We start from the raw sequence: 18066 nt of genomic DNA, 5'->3' as shown, positions 1-18066 counted from the left end.
GCTGCGCGTACCTCTGTGTGTAATAAGTAAGGTTGGGTATCGCTTGTTTTTTCGATACCGGTGCCAAATCGCATTGCAATATATTCAATTTTAAAAAATTCATTAAATAGTGTATGTGAAATGAGCATGCACACTAACATTGCTAGAAAGATGTTATAGTTTACTGTTTACCTTGTTTTCCCTCCAGCTACAATTAAATGCTCACTATAGTTATTGTAAATATGGGCAGAAAATGCGTTGAATATATCAACAGATTAAGTCCATTTACAGAGAGCCTTCTAGGACATTATATGTGCATTATTTTAAAAACAGACAGTATGAATAATTCATAAGTATGATTAAATATGAAGTCCAGAGTAAAAAGCTTGACAGACTGATGTCTAGAGATCAGACTGACAGGTGCTATAAGGTTTTAAGTAGCACTTTCACTGCAGTGTCTCGCTTGGTGGTGGTTGAGGAGATTTCCCCCATCCATGTAAAGCTCTTTGAGTACCCAGAAAAGCGCTATATACAGTAAATGTAACAAATGTGACCCTGGACAACAAAACCAGTCTTATGGGTCAATTTTTCGATATTGAGATTTTTACATAATCTGAAAGCTGAATAAATAAACTTTCTACAGATCTACGAGTTGTTAGAATAGGACGATATCTGGCTGAGATACAACCGTTTAAAACTATGGAATCTGAGAGCGCAAAAAAATCAAAATATTGAGAAAATAGCATTTGAAGTTGTTAATCAGGGGCACTGCACTGCAAAAAATGACTTTCTTACTTAGACTTCTTTTGTTGTTTTTCAGTTAAAATGTCTAAACATTCTTGAATCAAGAAGCATTTTCTTGATGAGCAAACTGACCTAAGAAAATAAGTCTTGTTTTTAGTATGGGGTAAGAAAAATAATCTTGAATTGAGTGACTAAGAAAAAGGTAAACCTTAATTCAAGATTATTTTTCTTACTCCATTGGCAGATTTTTTTTGCTTGTTTTAAGCAAAAATTCACTGAAATTTCATATTTTTTGACTAAAAATTAGACTTATTTTCTTAGGTCATTTTGCTCATCAAGAAAATGCATCTTGACATTTTTACTGGAAAACAAGAAAAAAAGACTAAGTAAGAAAGTCATTTTTTGCAGTGTGTGGCAGACCATCCACTCACAAAATAACGTTTTTATATATTTAAGGAAGGAAATTTACAAAATATCTACATGGAACATGATCTTTACTTAATATCCTAATGATTTTTGGCATAAAAGAAAAATCGATAATTTTGACCCACACAATGTATTTTTGTCTTTTACTAAAAATGTTCCCGTGCTACTTAAGACTGGTTTTGTGATCCAGGGACACAAATTATTATGTGTCTTTCTTGTCAAATGCGTTACTGTGTTAAGAACGAACGCCACCACATGCAGCACGCGTTTCATTGATTTTAAATGCAGGCAACAGTTTTATTGTGATCGCTTGCATTACAGACGCGTCATGTGCGTGTCGAATTAACTTTAGTTTAACTTCAACTGCCGCATAAGGCAAGTTTTAAAGACTGCGCCAGGTGATAAATGCTGATCTCACCGAGATGGAGGGAGGGAGAGAGCGCCTTTCACTTCAGAGTGTCTTTCACTATGATGAATCCACGGGTCATGCGTGTTCCGATTCGTGGGGCACGCGCAATCCATGCGGATCACAGATCATTCGCAATCCATTTAACCATTATATAAGATGTGTTGGATTTGTACTGTCAGAGATTTTCGACTTTTGTTCACTTGAATGAGGGCAAATGTCTCAATCGACATCTCAGTCAGCATTTAAGTGGCACCGAAATCTGAGTTTTGATTCTGTCCCGTTACATAGCGGACATATAGGTACCGGGTTTCGGTATCCAACCCTAGTAAAGTGAAAGTGAAGTGAAAGTGACCTATTAGTCAGATATGGTGACCCATACCCGAAATGTGACCTCTGCAATTAACCCATCCAGAGAGTAGTGAACACACGCACAGCAAGTCGTGAACACACGTACATCCGGAGCAGTGGGCAGCTATCACTGCAGCGCCCGGGGAGCAAGTAGGGGTAAGGTGCCTTGCTCAAGGGCACCTCAGTCGTTACCCGCCGGCCCTGGGAATCGAACCGGCAACCTTCTGGTCACGAGTCCGACTCTCTAACCATTAGTTGCCTCAAAATAGCAATGCGCCAACAATGCTCCTGAACACACCTCGCTACCAGCCAGCATGCCCATGGGCGCACAAATGGGCGCAAATGCGCAGGACGTGAAAATGAAAAAAGTGTCGGGCTGAAACTAGCAAAACACACTTGTGTCACGCCTGGCACCGCATTGCGCCGAGTGTATGGTAGGGCCCACAGACTGTAGTGGTCGGAAAGCGGCGTGTTTACAGCGGGATTTTATATATGAAACGCTTATGAGCCTAAGCAAGCTGGCAAAATATATGCTTTACATCCCGGACACGATGGCACCTTCAACCTTCACTTTCAATTTTAAGGCAAAGACGTTCTGAAAAGAAAACGAAAGCATCAGCAGGTCATCTACATTCATTTTAATGACTGGGAACACTGCAGCGCGCAGGCTTAAAATAAACATAACTTTATCGTACGCTGGTGTGGACGCAAATATAGTTATAGTTACAATTATCATTATAGTGTAAACGGCCCTTTAGTTCGCAGTGATCCGGACTATAATAATGATGGCTAGCTGTATTAGACTACTATCATCAGTAGATGTAAGCTAGTATATGGAGACACTTACAATGCTGCGTAGCTGTCTGCTTCCGCTGCTGAAGGTTACAGCCAGCATGGACGCGCACTCTTCTGCATAGAACGGCTTTTTGCCATTCTCATCCACTGCCCCTGAAATAAAACCACAAAATCATTCACTCTTAACAGTTGTAATAGGGTTAAATCCTTTCATTTACGTTGGTTTTAATACGAACTAGGAAATTAGTAAACTAAAAAAAAGAAAACTGAACATATCCCCAAATAACGGGAATTACTAAACCAATTAAATAACATAAAGAGATCCAAAAATGAAAATTATTTCATCCTTTTCTCACCCTCATGTCATTCCAAACCTGTAAGACAATCATATAGAGGTTCTGAGTACATGATTAATGCATTTCTATTTTTCATCTCCATTATATTAATGTCACAAGTTCGCGTTAACATGTGATCAGATAAGACAATAAATGCATATTTGGTGTTCTGTCTGAGGGGAGGGCTCCCGAGCTTGGAATTTGAGCATGGACTCAGCGTACTCCCCCCTCCTACGCCGGGACACATACCAGCCGAGAATGAGGCGAAGGAGGAGGGATGCAGCAAAACTGTCATGGGACTGAGGGACAGCTATATACGGGTCATTCTCGTTTGCCCGGCTCAAATTTTTCAGTAGTGATGAAAGCCAAAATATCAAATCCAATGAAATAGTACCTGAATTTAGAGCCATATTAGAGGGGGTAAAAAATGACATGAAAAATTATGTCAGCATTATAATTTTATTTGTCATAGAGATTGGTTTATCCATTTGTAAAATCTGTTAACTTTAGCAATCCTTGATACATATTATACCGATGGTGACAGCAAAAAACACAATTCGTGTTATTTTTACAAAAGTTGCATGCCTGTAACTCAAGAAATGGTAGAGATACCTAAATGTCCTTTTAGATTCTTGTGCAAGTGAGGCAAATCTTGGTTTATCAAATACAGTTGTGTAAAGAGACCTACCACACTACCTTAAAAGGCAAGGCTTAGCTATGACAGGGCATATTAAGACTCAGTGTAGCTCCAGAAGTTATTCAAATTAAAGCTGGAAGCAGCACTGATCAGGCCCTCACATCTTGGGGCACATTGGGGATGCCAGTGTGAAGTTTGGACATCCCTAACCTCTCAACAAGCTCTTCATGTGTCATGGCAAAACATCAAACTTATTTAGGGCCACTACGGACACACCTTTGAACAAAAATTAAAAGGCGTTGCAACTAAACATGGCAAAGGCCTGCAGTAGCATGACCACTACCCAACAAACCAAATGTGAGACAGGTACAGTCCATTCCAACTACAATGTAAAATGTTGTATTTATCATAAAACTACTTAAAAGTCCCAGTGGAATTAAAAATTACAATTCCTATTTATTCATGAAATATGGCAGCGTTTATTGTAGAATGTAGATAGCTAAACACAGTTTCAAAGCCACAAACTTTATAATGTTTTAGTGCCTTATACGGCAAGTGACATGGGAGGGATCACCACCCCATGTACAGTTTGATTGCCGGATGTCACAACCTCTTGAGGACCGAACTCACTGCTGTCTTCTCATCGATTGGATAAAAGTCAGGCTAAAAAAAATTGTTTGTATGAGGTTATTGGACACTGGTATTCATCGGATTTCTGCTTTTACACAGCGCTGTTAAATAGTTAAATAAACAATGGCACAAAAAGTGGCTCATGTGCTTTTCTGTTAAAAGAATGTGTTTTCTTAATATGACAACTAAAAACCCACAGTCAGACAGATGAAAATGTGGGACATTTTCTCAATATGCGACGTGAGGGACAGCGCAAAGCGGGATGGGTGGTTACCCTAGCCTGTAGATCAGACTGACCAAATATGAATTTGATAATGAAATCTCTAGTTGTACAGCAGCCGGAAAAAAGTAAAAACTACCAAAAATTGCAGACAAATTTTAAAATGGCAGACTTTCTGTTGGGTTTAGGAAAAAGAGACCAAATTTCATACACTTACGTGAAAGTAGCACGAGGGCAGCTTTATCGAAATTTTGCAGGTGGCGCTAAACAGCCATTTTGCCTCATTTCATTCTGAAACCCATATCAGATGTCAATTTTCACCACCTCTGACACATATGCAAACTTTTGAGGTTTCAAGCATGTTTAGGCTTTCAAAAATGGGATTAATTTTGAAGATAATAACAAACGGAGCAATTCCTCACAGCATCAGTGCTTGTGCCATAAATAACAACATCCCTTTACCCAAATTTCCCTGAAATTTAAACTACTCGAGAGCAAGTTCACCCAAAATTCTGTCATCATTGACTCCTCTTGTCATTTTAAACCAGTTTGACTTTCTTTCATCCGCAGAAAACAAAAGAAGATATTTTGAAGAAAGTTGGTAACCAAACAGCTATTGTATGGACACAAAACCAATGCAAGTAAATGGGTGCCGGTTAGCAACATTCTTCAAAATATCTTCTTTTCTTTTCTGCAGAAGAAAGTCATACAGGTTTGAAATGACACAAGGGTGAGTGAATGCTCCCAAAAGAAAAGCTGGTCAAGCGCAAGAATCTAAACGGACATTAAGGTATCTCTGACATTTCTTCAGTTACAGGCATTACACATCGTGCTTTTTCCTTATTTTTGAACTGCCACCATTGGCATAAAATGCATCAAGGATTGCTAAAGTTACCGATTTTAAAAATAGATATACACTCTCGGTGTAGAAATAAAATGATGATGCTGGCATATTTCTCATGTCATTTTTCACCCCCTTAAAATTTGAGCCGGGGACCTCTGATTGAGTTGACACGGAATTACTATATATATATATATATATATATACAGTATATATAGTGGTGCAACGGATCACAAAGCTCCCGGTTTGGATCATATTACGGATTTTGGTTCACACACAGATCGGATCATTTTTCGGATCAGCAAATGTAAATGCTTATAATATGAGCAGTTTATATATATTTTTTAATTAAGTTATAAAAAAAACTAAAGATATCAACAGATTCATTTAAAAGAGAATCTTGTTTCTAAACAGTTATTATTTATCTTCTAGGCCAGTGGTTCTCAAACTTTCCAGATCAAGTACCACCTTTAATAAAATGAGTTTTTCCAGTACCACCTAATGACTGCCATAGAAAACATGAATAAACACTCAAATGAATAGTAGCGTTGAAATTTGTTACTTGCCTTATGATTAGATACACCTCGTCCTCCAATTCTAATGTTTTATTAATATGCCAAACACTTTTTTATTTACAAGTCGTCTTCAAAATAAAGAACATGCTTTTTCTTTTTTTTTCAAGTTAGTTAGCAGTAATAAGGGGACACAAAACACTTTTCTGTAGTGAACTGTAAACAGGGCTCTGTTAATGACTCTTATGGGGATTTATTAGCTTTTTGGGGACTTGCAGAAAGACTACAACCCTATATTAAAGACAAACAATGTGGAAATAATATTTAACACAGAAGATAACTATAAATATAAGAATAAACATGCACAGAACAGCTGTATATAACAAACAGATATCAGATTATAAATGGGACGGGTGTGTTATAAGGTGGTGATTAAAGGGTCTGTTTTAAGTACAGTAAGTCTGTCTCCTTTTACTCTCTATTAAACTCACACTTTACTGCAGCGGCTCTTGTCAAAGCGCATTACAGCATTAACAACAGCTTTAAACAGCGGTTCAAGTGCAGAGAAGCACTTGATAAGTGCATAAGAAGCTTAATTTTCAGGCAGCTCAATCAGAAGAGAGAGAGTGAGAGACTCGCAAGCGTTTGTCTGGTCCCGCTCTGTGTCTGAGCTGCCTGTCACGCCTGAGTTACATCGACCAATGATAAATAAACAATCATTCATACAACTATATTAAAATTGCACATAGGCTGAGATGTATTCCGTATTTATAGATCATGTATTAAACACTTGAAATTGTATTTAAAACAGGAAATGAATATATAGTTTTAAATTTCCTGTCGTCTCTTCGAGTACCACTAGTGGTATGCGTACCACAGTTTGAGAACCACTGTTCTAAGCTATGTCATACAGTACAGTATGCATGCATTATTGAAACAAATGTAAATGTATAACAAATAAATATGATATAAATGTGCAGTCAGAGTACAAATGGAGATCAGATTATAAATGTGACAGGTGTTTTAAGATGGTGATCATGGAGTAAGAGTCTCGACTGACTTTCTCTCGTCTAACTGAATGAGCAGCGTGTCAAAATTGCGTTTCAGGGATTTTTTTGGGGTGGACTGCTTATGGCGCATTGGATCGCGTCATTTGCACTTTGACTCAACATAACATTAACTGTACAGCTAGCCTTACACAGGCTGGTCTGTGTACACACACACAAATATATATATACATATGTGCACACAAGTCATCGCGCTGACTGGTTGGATTACATGACAATGGGCCTCCCGAACTTGGTTCATGAAGAAATATGCTCAACTGTGACAAAAAATATCACAATTCTATACATCTAAAAGTTTCTTCTATTGTTTCGGGGGTGAAATATAACTCAGACTTCTTCTGTACAGGTTTCTTGAGAGGTCAGCTCAATACCTATAGTTACTGTGTAGATGGAATTAGCATAGCCATCATAGTTGCAGTTGTCATCATACTGTCCTCCGTTGCCACTGGCGACAACAAAGATGCTGCCAAAACCTTTCCTGCCTGCTATAACTCCATGCTGCAGTGCCGCCTGTGGACATCCAGAGAAATGCTCATTGTCAAAACACTGACACATACCCATAAATATCACAAATCTAAAAAATGCCTTCTGTTGCCAAAAAAGACATAATGTCACCTTGCCTCTGCATCAATGCCCAACTTATCATTCATTATCTTAGCATTACTATGACCAGTCTTCCAAAATAAAACACAAAACAAGTCCATACAAGAAGGTGAATCAAATGAAATGTAGAAAGCTGAACCTTGCCCAAGGGATGAGGTCCATCAACGGTACGCCCATCATCGTCTGGTCCCCAACTGCATGACAAGTGTTAAGTTAACTCGGTCAGGCTGAGTCAAACAATGATTACAAATGAATTCATTTCAGGTTCAATAGCCCTGTACCTGCAGCTGTAGACATCATTTATTTGGTAATGCTTGTTAAAAGCCACGGCCTCCATACTGTCTGTGAGGGGTCCATCCAAAACTCTGATCCCTGAAACAATCCAACCGTCTTCATTACACAAGACAGTACAGTTTGGGGATTCTCCAAATATTGTTGTGATGAAAAAAATGTTAAAACAAAAATGTTCGAAATAACTTGATTTAACTCTTATATTAATATTGTTGTCCAAAATGGCTCTTTGGTGAACTGATGTTTCATCTGAACGAAGAAAAAAAAGCAGACGATGACAACTGATTTTATTCTTTTTTTTCAGTAAATTTTCAATACCTGCCACTTTGCTGCCATATGCCACCCCGACAGCACAGAAGCTGTTATTGGAGACGGCGGCGATCTCTCCTGCACAGCGCGTGCCGTGATGGTTGTCACTGTGGCCATCAGGGTGGGGCATGGGGTCCGGATCATTGGAGTTTAAATCATAACTACCCTCTGGACTCTAGACACACACATAGGAGAACTGTTTAACAGATGGAGATTTATGGCTTTTTTGTTTTAAAGAAATGCTTCCGGTTTAAATTGAGGGAGAGACATTTTCTGTGAAAACAGGAACATCATAAAAAATCCTCTTTCAACCTCTCTCCTACCCTGTGTTGTCTAGCATGGCTGAAACTTGGGAACTTGCAATCGCGCTTCTCATATTATTGCTTTCTACTTATACTTAAGATACACTGTTTTATCGTTTCCTATCTTTTGCAAGTTATTTTTGGATAAACGCATCCACTAAATGTTATTGAAAGACACTAACAGGTGATTTACTCACGTAATTGGGCTGAATATCGACCAGGGTGTGCTGGACCCCATCATCCACTACCACCACTGTGACACCAACCCCTGTGATATTGCGTTCCCAGATACCAGTCACATTGATGTCCATACCATGACTCAAATCATTGTGCTGAAGAAGCAAATACAGAGAGATCAGAACTATAACAACTAAAAGATGTTCAAGCCATTTACTGAGCGTCCAAGTAACAAAAACCCTCACCAGATGCCACTGGCTTGGATATTTGGGGTCGTTGAAGGTCACACCTCTCTTAGACCGTCTGAGGATGTGTTCTTGCGAGTGCCAGACCACTTGAGCGTTTCTATCCAGAGCTGCCTCTGTCGTGCGCGAGTCCACATTTGCAGTGCTGTCCGGCCCCTGGCACAGTAGGTAATGCCCCTCGAGCTGCCCGATCTGACCGTGATTTACCAAGCCGACGTCCTCGGCTACATTTTGGGCTAGTCTGTCAAAGGACACTCCTCCAGTGACTGCGTTGAGTCGCACAGCCCAGGATCGGCCTGGTCCACAGGAGGAAGTGGACGTGAAGGACGAGTAACAGCGCCCCAGGGGAGATGCAGTGAGGAGCAACAGAGGGTAGAGGCTGATCCAGACAGATGATGCCATGTCAGCCAGGCAGAGTCGCTCTCCACATTAGATTAGCCTCAGATTTCTGGGGAAAAAGACAAAAAGTAGAAAATGTGAGAATTTAGAAACGTACAGACTGTCAGCCGAATTCACTCTCAGCCTAACCTCTCTTTTAGTGGTGCGGCGTTTGGATAAAACCTTTAAATGTTCATCTTTGAGGGAAATGCCGTTTACAGACTGCAATGCGATATTTGCGACACCACAAGTAACGTTAAACACTACACGTTTACAACACTAATGTAAATTACAACATGTCCAACCGTCTCTTTACTCTTCCACGGCACAAATACATTAATATCCATCATGGTTGCATGGACAAAACACTTACGATGTTTCTTTCATGTCAGGAAACATGAAATACTATAAAACATTAATATCACGACTGTGATAAACAAGACTGACAGGAAAGGGAAGACACCAACCAAAACAACAAACAAACCGGAAGACTAATGTTACATAAAACAAATCATCTGACTTTCTAAAGTCATTCACAACCAATTAAAAAACATAATTATGTAAACATTTTATTTAACAAAAGCTACATATCCCGCAAAAGAACACTAAATACAAAGTTTAACAAACCTTAAAGGACATACATACCGTTAAACGACTAATGTTTTCAGATACTGACATGCGTGTCTTACCTCAGAGTAACGCAGTTTTCGCCCGCTATCGGTTGTTTGACGTGTTTTTGAGATATTTAAGATTATTCGCCATTATTTTAATCATCGACATAACCCAATCTGCTCCGCTGCACTTCCGCAATCGTCACCTTTTTCGTCACATCCGATGGCGGTATTTGCCAAGTAGTATGGAAGGCCAGAAGGTCCAAAACGTGGGAAACCAACGCGTTAACACGTATTACGCGTTAACACGCAATTAAGGCAGTAATATGGAAGGCCAGAAGGGCCAAAACGTGTGAAACCAACGCGTTAACACGCAATTAATTTAAATTTATAGGCACTTGAAAAGCACCGCCATTTGCGCCGCTGTCTTGCCATATGACGGCGTAAAAAACGCCATTTTGATTGCACAGAACGCGCGTTATTTACGACGTTTTGTCTGTTGTATAATGAGCCCCTCCCGCTGATTTCCACAGCCAGTAAATTTGAACTGTTCTCACCCAATCACTGATGAACTGAGCAAGACCAGAACAATTTACCAATGATCATTTTCATTTTACAGGATTTTATTATGTGCGCACTGTTACCTTTGCTAACATTAAACAAATCATTGCTTGCTTTCCGAAGAAACGACTTCTTCTCTTTGGAAATGTAAAGTTACACAATGTGGTCAGCAATTGTATAAAGGCCAACCAATCCCATTGTAATGTATCCTGCTTATTACATATAGCGCGTATTGCCTATGTGAAAAGCAAAAAAGCAATCGGTTGAAATATTGTATTAGCTAATTTCCAACACCAGAAATCATTCCTGGTATAAGCGAGGTCAGCCAGAGTAAAAAGTAAACTGCATTCCCTTTAAGCAGAGGTTGAGGACTGTGAATGGTAGCCTGCTGGTTAACATGATTGACTCGCTGTCACTGACAGCATCATTGGCTGGTTCGAGGCCCGTTTTTATGCCACCGGCCATTTTTTACGTTGTTGGTCTTGTTCTGTTGATCTGTATCGCTAGGTAGTTTTTAGATTTAGATTTCAGTACTTAATTCGTGGTCAGTATGAAAAGAAAGTCTGGAATGAGAGATCTTTTTATAAACCGTATCTGCACTTCATTTTTGCTGCTGAACTCACACATCAGTGGACTTTCATGCTATAAACAGGACGAACGAACAGTAATAAATTTTACATTTACGCATTTAGCAGACACTTTTATCCAAAGCGACTTACAGGGCCCTTTTAGTCTATGCATGTCTTTTATCAGTATACTTTTTTTTAGCGTATGCAATGTTTATGATGCAACGGCTGATGAGAACGATTCTGCATGACGAATTTAAAAAAAGAATAGACTTTTAAAAAACATAATTAAAAAGCATATCATACATGTTAATGCACAGATTTATTGTAGGCTAAATAAAGTGCTTTCATTATTACTGCAAAAGCTGCATATCAACCAAAGCGAGTCTGACTATTGCATTAAAGGAATTAACATACTGTACTAGAGAAAATAAAGTGCGGGACTTGATTGATGTTAAGGGTTATTCAAAGATGTTAAGACACAACAATGATCTTACTCTGACTGAAACATCCAAAGTGCGCACATCAGAATGTATGTGTCTCGCAAACATAATTATGTCTAGTGAATGCTTGGTGAAATGCCGGGGGAAATATTTGATCCGTCCAGGTCTTAAGGTCTTAACTCTCGATGTCAATCAAATAAATTAAATTAAATAAACAGATAAAAAACATAGACTTTACCTTTAGATAGGGGTTTTGAGTTGGTGTGTGCCAAATTTGCTGGAATTGGATGCAGTAATGTGGTTTAAGAAAGGTTTTCAGAGGTGCAATTTTATTCATTTTACAAAGCGCTCTAGAATACTATGGGTATAGTCATGACATTGCAATGTATTCACAATGTTTTTTTTTAAACTCTAGATTTTGAATGTAAAATAGTCATTTTTTTGACATAAAATTCACTTGAAAAAAGGATTTTCATAAAAATCTTCATTCCACTAATGAAAACATAGTAATATCAATGGCCACTACAAGGATTTAGTACCAAAGCCATAATGAATTAGATCAGGGCTGCGTTCAGCCCCGACAAAACGTTGCAAACCGTTTCCAGGAAACGTGTCGTTCAACCCGGAAACGGTAGCAAAACGTTGGGCACCGGATTGAGCTTGAACATGCCCCTGGTCTGGCTCAGCTCATCAGTGATTGGGTGAGAGCAGTTCAAACTTATTGGCTGTGGAAATCAGTGGGAGGGGCTCATTATAAAACAGACAAAACGCTGTAAATGACGCGTGCTCTGTGCAACCAAAACAGCGTTTTTTTATGGCGTCATATGGCAAGACAGCGGTGCAAAAGGTGGCGCTTTTCGAGGCGCCTTAAAACGCCATTAAATAAGGCGTTATGAACGGCTTTTCGCACAGTTTTTACGGAGTTTGGATGTAAACGTGTTGTGTAATTCTGAACCATTTCACTTTTTTCTTCCTGCATGCATAATTAAATTCAAATTTATTTATATAGAGCTTTTCGCAATGTGCATTGTTCAAAAGCAGCTTTACAGAAGCAAATCTATTAATTTATTAAACATTAAAACACTTAAGGTAAAACACAGTGAGTGGTGTTTGTAGAACAAGCAAGGTCGTTCTAATTATAGCTATGTTAAAGGAATTTACCAAACCTTTAAGATAATCTAATAACATAATTGTAGCAAAGCTCAATAAAACGGAAGGAAGGAGGCGGGAACCGGCGAACATTTAACAATAAACTTTAATAAAAAATAAACAAACAATAATACGGAAGTAAAAGGCCGGCAGCCCCTCACAGACGACTGCCGGCCACACAAACATAAACACAAAACTTAACATTTCCGGGCCCGGTCCTCTCTCCTCGGCAGTCCCGTCACTCGTCCTCTTATGCTCCCTAGCTCCCCCGTGAGGCATGCGGGACCGGTGCGCATACAGCTGATACTCATTATCACTCACGCCACCGGCCCCGCCTTCCTGCCCCACGGCTCTCGTCCCGCCTTCCTCGCTACAATAATATATTATTTTATTTTATTAATTTATTACCTATAATAAAGGTATATAAATAGGTAAGAGAACAAGAGTTAGAAGAGTAATTTATTCGTAACAGAAAACAGTATTTACCAATAATGCAGTTCTGCATAAGTCAGAAACTCCACCCAAACTGAAACTGAGATATCATCCCATATAAGTTAATTATATGAGAGAATGCGGCGTCATACGTCTAAATGCAGATTAAAGGTTGAAAATTACTTTAATCAAAATAATCATTACAAAAATTCAAAACTTTTGAATAAGCTTGATTGCTTAGCAACTGTCATGGTTCTGCCTCATCTTGTCTTGCTTTTCTTGAGCTAGTAGCAGAACCATGACAGAACCTCTTGTTTCATGTGGAGAGGGGAATTTTGGCACTGATTGCCTTCCATACTCTCCAGGTCTCGTCATTGTTCCTGCCCTCTTGTTTCCTCGTTAGTGATAATTATTAGTTCATGCCCCGCACCTGTCCCCTCTTGATTTGATCCCTTATTTAATGCCCCTCTGTCCTCTGTCTTGTGCTGGATCATTGTACTGTTGTGTGCGTGTCTTTTGTCTGGAAAGTTCCTGTCTTGTCAGTGTAGTGTAGTTTTTTTGTATTTAATTCAAATGTTGTCTCTAGTTTAGTTTAGTGTAGTTAGTCCATGTTCTTGTTATATGTCATGTTTACAGTTTGTTATTTTACCCCCACGTGGGTCTTTGTTTTGTTAATTATTTATTAAAAGTCTGTTTAACCCCTTACCTCCTGTCTGCACTTGGGTCCTCTGTTCCTTGTCACCGTGTCTCACCGAGAATCATGACAAGCAACCTTAAACTGTATTATTTATCTGCCCCATGCCGTGGAGGAGTGCGTTTCTCCGCAGCCGGCCTCAACAGACTGAAAACGGACGTTCACCCAAGCATTTAAATATGATTTAACTAGACAAAGCATATGAAACAAAAATAAATAATGACCATGACTCACTCGAGTATGAATGTTCTCTAGATTGTTGTGTGCAGTCTGCTTTATTAAACAGGGTTTTCCGTTCGATCTGTGTGAACTTAAAATACTTTTATGTGGTCTACCCCTTTACTGAGACACTTTCAAATAAGAAACTTAGAATATAATGTAAGTTTGTTGTGGATATAGCTTGTTATAGTAATATAATGCATTACATATTAATGTAAATGCCACACCTTATAATATACAATGCTTTTTGTGTTGTATTCGTTTTCTAGCTCCACAAATATATTGACTTATTTTTGTTTCTTTTAGACTTCTTCACTGTGTTCCGTTGTCATTGTATTGAGGCTCTCTAAGTTTACAATGCAGGCTAAACAATTATATTTTATTTATTGCCATTTGACTTATTTATAGTTAACATAAAATGGCTAGCTGTATTTTTCAGTTCATTTTTCAAATGAGAAACACTTTGTTGTAGTAATTGCACCTGTTGTAATGCATTAATAATAATAACAACATAAATTTATATTTAAAACGGCTGTCTTTGTCATTTAAAAACACCTATACAATAATACCCCAAAAAAAGCTAAATTTCTTTTTGTGTCACTTTTCTCATTGTTTCTGCTTTACCGTCTCAAGTTGATGTCATCGATTGCAGGGGGGAAGTCGTAAATATTACACGTTTAATGAAATCTTAGTGAGGATGACTGGCTGGCAACCCTATCTAAAGGTAAAGTCTATGTTTTTTATCTATGTTTATTTAATTTAATTTAATTTAATTTAATTTAATTTAATTTATTTGATTGACATCGAGAGTTAAGACCTTAAGACCTGGACGGATCAAATATTTCCCCCGGCATTTCACCAAGCATTCACTTGAGACATAATTATGTTTGCGAGACACATACATTCTGATGTGCGCACTTTGGATGTTTCAGTCAAAGATCATTATTGTGTCTTAACATTTTTGAATAACCCTTAACATCAATCAAGTCCCGCACTTTATTTTCTCTAGTACTCGGTTCATCAGTGATTGGTTTCCGGTTGCTGTTTGCATTGCTGCCGGCGGTTTGTTTGTATCCCTGCACTTACACTTCGCTCTAATATTAGTGTATTTTATTATTTTATTATTGTTACTTATCATTGTCGTTGCTAACTTATCCTGATATCTCAATAACCCTGTTCTTGATATTTACTTGAAGATTCTAAACCAAAATTGATAGTTAACTTAACGCCATTAGCATAGCAATAGCGTGTTAGCTTGCTTTCTGTTTACACTGTGGAATATCATCTTGCCTCTGGTTTGTCTTGTGTACTAGCTGGTTCTCTTTTTAAGCGAGTATACTACGATTCATCGAGCAACCTTGGTAAGTTGGAATTGCACTTCAAACGTCATATGTTTAGCTTAGCCTTCTCTGTCAGCTGCGAGGGTTTTATATGCGATGAATGCAGGGAAATAGTTAGGCTGACAGAGAAGATCTTAGAATTAGAGTCTCGCATCCAATCTTTATCTAAGGATAGTAAAAGTGTAAGGACCATAGAAAACATTTTGGATGTGTTGTGATTCTGCCTCATCATGTCATGTCTGTCTTGGTTATGTGGCAGAATCACGGCAGGATCCCTTGTTATGTGTGGAGAGAGTAATTTTGACCCTTTCGGCCTTCGATACTCTCTCTGGTCCTTGTCTCTGTTCCCGCCCTTACGTCTCGTTATTGCTTGTTATTAGTTCATGTCCCGCACCTGTTCCCTCTTGATTTGCTCCCCTTTAAATAGTCCTCATGTTTCATTGTCCTGTGTTCGGTCATTGTGTGTGTTTGTATGCCTTGTTTACGTGTTCACAGTATTCATGCTCGTGCTCCCGCTGTCTAGATCTTGTCCAGTCCAGTAAGTGTGCAGTTTAGTTTATTTCTAGTGTTGTTATGTCAGTTTATTGAGAGTTAGTCTACGTCCTTGTTATTCCTGTCATTAATGTTATACCCCATAGTGGGTCTTTGTTTTGTGTTTTTTGGTTTAAATAAATATCCTTTTAGTTAACCCCTTATCTGCTGCCTGCAATTGGGTTCCACCTGTTTCATGACAGGATGCGAGCAACATTAGCGCACACAGCTCGGTTCTGCCTGCAGCTGGGAAACTTCGTGACTGTGAGACGGCGTAGTCGCAGGACAAAACATCACTCAACCGTTCCGATTACAGTCTCGAACAGGTTTGCCCCGCTCAGTGACGCACCGACTGAGAAACCTGCTGAAAGTGCCCTAGTTATCGGTGATTCTATTGTTCGGAACGTTAACATAGAGGCACCAGCCACCATAGTCAAATGTTTACCGGGAGCCAGAGCGCCTGACATCAAGTCAAATTTAAATGTGCTGGCTAAGGCTAATCGTAAATTCAGTAAGATTGTTATTCACGTCGGCACAAATGATGTTTGACTCCGTCAATCGGAGATCACAAAAGATAACATTAAAGAGGTGTGTGAGCTCGCAAGCAAGATGTCAGACACTGTAATATTCTCTGGCCCCCTCACTGCTTATCGTGGTGATGAGATTTATAGCAGATTATCATCACTAAATGGCTGGTTGTCTGAGTGGTGCCTGCAGAATGATATAGTTTTTATAAATAACTGGAAGAGTTTTGAGGGCAGACCTGACCTGTTGAAACGAGATGGTCTCCATCCCTCCTGGGCTGGGGCTTCAATCCTGTCTAGAAATATGGTAAAAAGTCTTAATAATGCTAATGCTAAAGCTTGACTCGCTGGGGCCCAGGTCAAGGAGCAGACAGAATGTCTTAACCAATCCCCCGGATTAGCAAACATAAAATAATGCGTAAACCTCTTGAAAGTAATTTAATAAACGTTAAACAAATTAAACATGAACAAAATACAGATAATCAACTGTTAAGACTCGGATTGCTAAATATTAGATCTCTCTCTAATAAAGCACTTTTTGTTAACGATATGATAACAGATCATAAAATAGACATGCTCTGATTGACAGAAACATGGCTAAAACCAGATGATTATATTACTTTAAATGAATCTGTCCCCCAATATTATTATTATTATAAACATGAGCCTCATCTAAAAGGCAGAGGGGGAGGTGTCGCAGCACTTTACAATAACTCTTTTAGCATTTCCCAGAAGTCTAACTCTAAATACAATTCTTTTGAAGTCATGGTACTTCATGTTTCAACACCTAATACTAAGGATAAAACATTTTTTTAATTTATTCTAGCTATTGTATATAGGCCTCCAGGGCACCACACAGATTTTATTAAAGAATTTGGTGGGTTCTTATCAGAACTAGTACTGGCCGCAGATAGAGTCCTTGTCGTTGGTGACTTTAACATCCATGTAGATAACGATACAGATGCCTTAGGAATGACTTTCAAAGACACTCTTAACTCCATGGGCATTAGTCAACATGTGTCAGGACCCACTCACCTTCGTAATCATACTTTAGATTTAATACTGTCTTACGGTATAAATGTGGAAGACGTTAAAATCCTTCAGCAGACTGAAGACATTTCAGATCATTAACTGGTATTATGTTTGCTTTACTGGCCTACGGCTGCAAATAAAACTCATTGTTACAAATATGGTAGAACAATAACTTCAACTACCAAAGATGCGTTTCTCGATAATCTGCCCAAATTGTCTCAAATCGCTAGTGTGAGAAATAACGTTGAAGATCTTGACACTACCACTGAAAATTTTAATTCCACCTTCTCGATAACGCTACACACAGTTGCTCCTCTACGTTTAAAGAAGATTAAAAATGGCAGTCCCACACCGTGGTATAATGAACACACTCGAAAAATGGAGCGCAACTTTAAGAAAACAAAATTAGAGGTATTTCGTACAGCATGGAAGGATAGTATTCGTAAATACAGGAAAGCCCTAAAAACTTCTAGATCCGCCTACTTTTCATCACTAATAGAAGAAAACGTCTTGGTTACGGATGTAACCTCGGTTCCCTGATGGAGGGAACGAGACGTTGTGTCGAACCGACAGAATGGGGTTTGTCTTGAGAACCTATCATCTTCTGAGTATTTAGAAAAGGCCAATGAAAATTGGCGAATGAAATTTGCATGCCGGGCTCCTCCCCGGATGTCCGGGTATAAGAGGGAAGCCGGCGTGCTCATTCATTCACCTTT

General features: G+C 38.9%; 1 protein-coding gene across 1 annotated transcript in view; it reads right to left on the bottom strand.

The window, feature by feature from the left end:
- Positions 1 to 10071, bottom strand: part of pcsk7 (proprotein convertase subtilisin/kexin type 7) — a 39571-nt gene extending 29500 nt beyond the window's left edge. The window contains exons 1-8 of the mRNA XM_057350659.1: positions 9938 to 10071; positions 8871 to 9318; positions 8646 to 8780; positions 8156 to 8321; positions 7828 to 7918; positions 7686 to 7740; positions 7315 to 7453; positions 2754 to 2854 (exon numbers count right to left, since the gene is read on the bottom strand). Coding sequence (XP_057206642.1) covers positions 2754 to 2854; positions 7315 to 7453; positions 7686 to 7740; positions 7828 to 7918; positions 8156 to 8321; positions 8646 to 8780; positions 8871 to 9272 — 1089 coding nt within the window. The 5' untranslated portion in view covers positions 9273 to 9318; positions 9938 to 10071. The remainder of the gene's footprint in view (positions 1 to 2753; positions 2855 to 7314; positions 7454 to 7685; positions 7741 to 7827; positions 7919 to 8155; positions 8322 to 8645; positions 8781 to 8870; positions 9319 to 9937) is intronic.
- Positions 10072 to 18066: the final 7995 nt, after the last annotated feature.

Source organism: Triplophysa rosa, linkage group LG14 (assembly GCF_024868665.1).
Source record: "Triplophysa rosa linkage group LG14, Trosa_1v2, whole genome shotgun sequence".
NCBI classification, from domain to species: domain Eukaryota; kingdom Metazoa; phylum Chordata; class Actinopteri; order Cypriniformes; family Nemacheilidae; genus Triplophysa; species Triplophysa rosa.
Note: the sequence above shows the minus strand (reverse complement) of the source record. Positions and strands in the feature narration are given on the sequence as shown.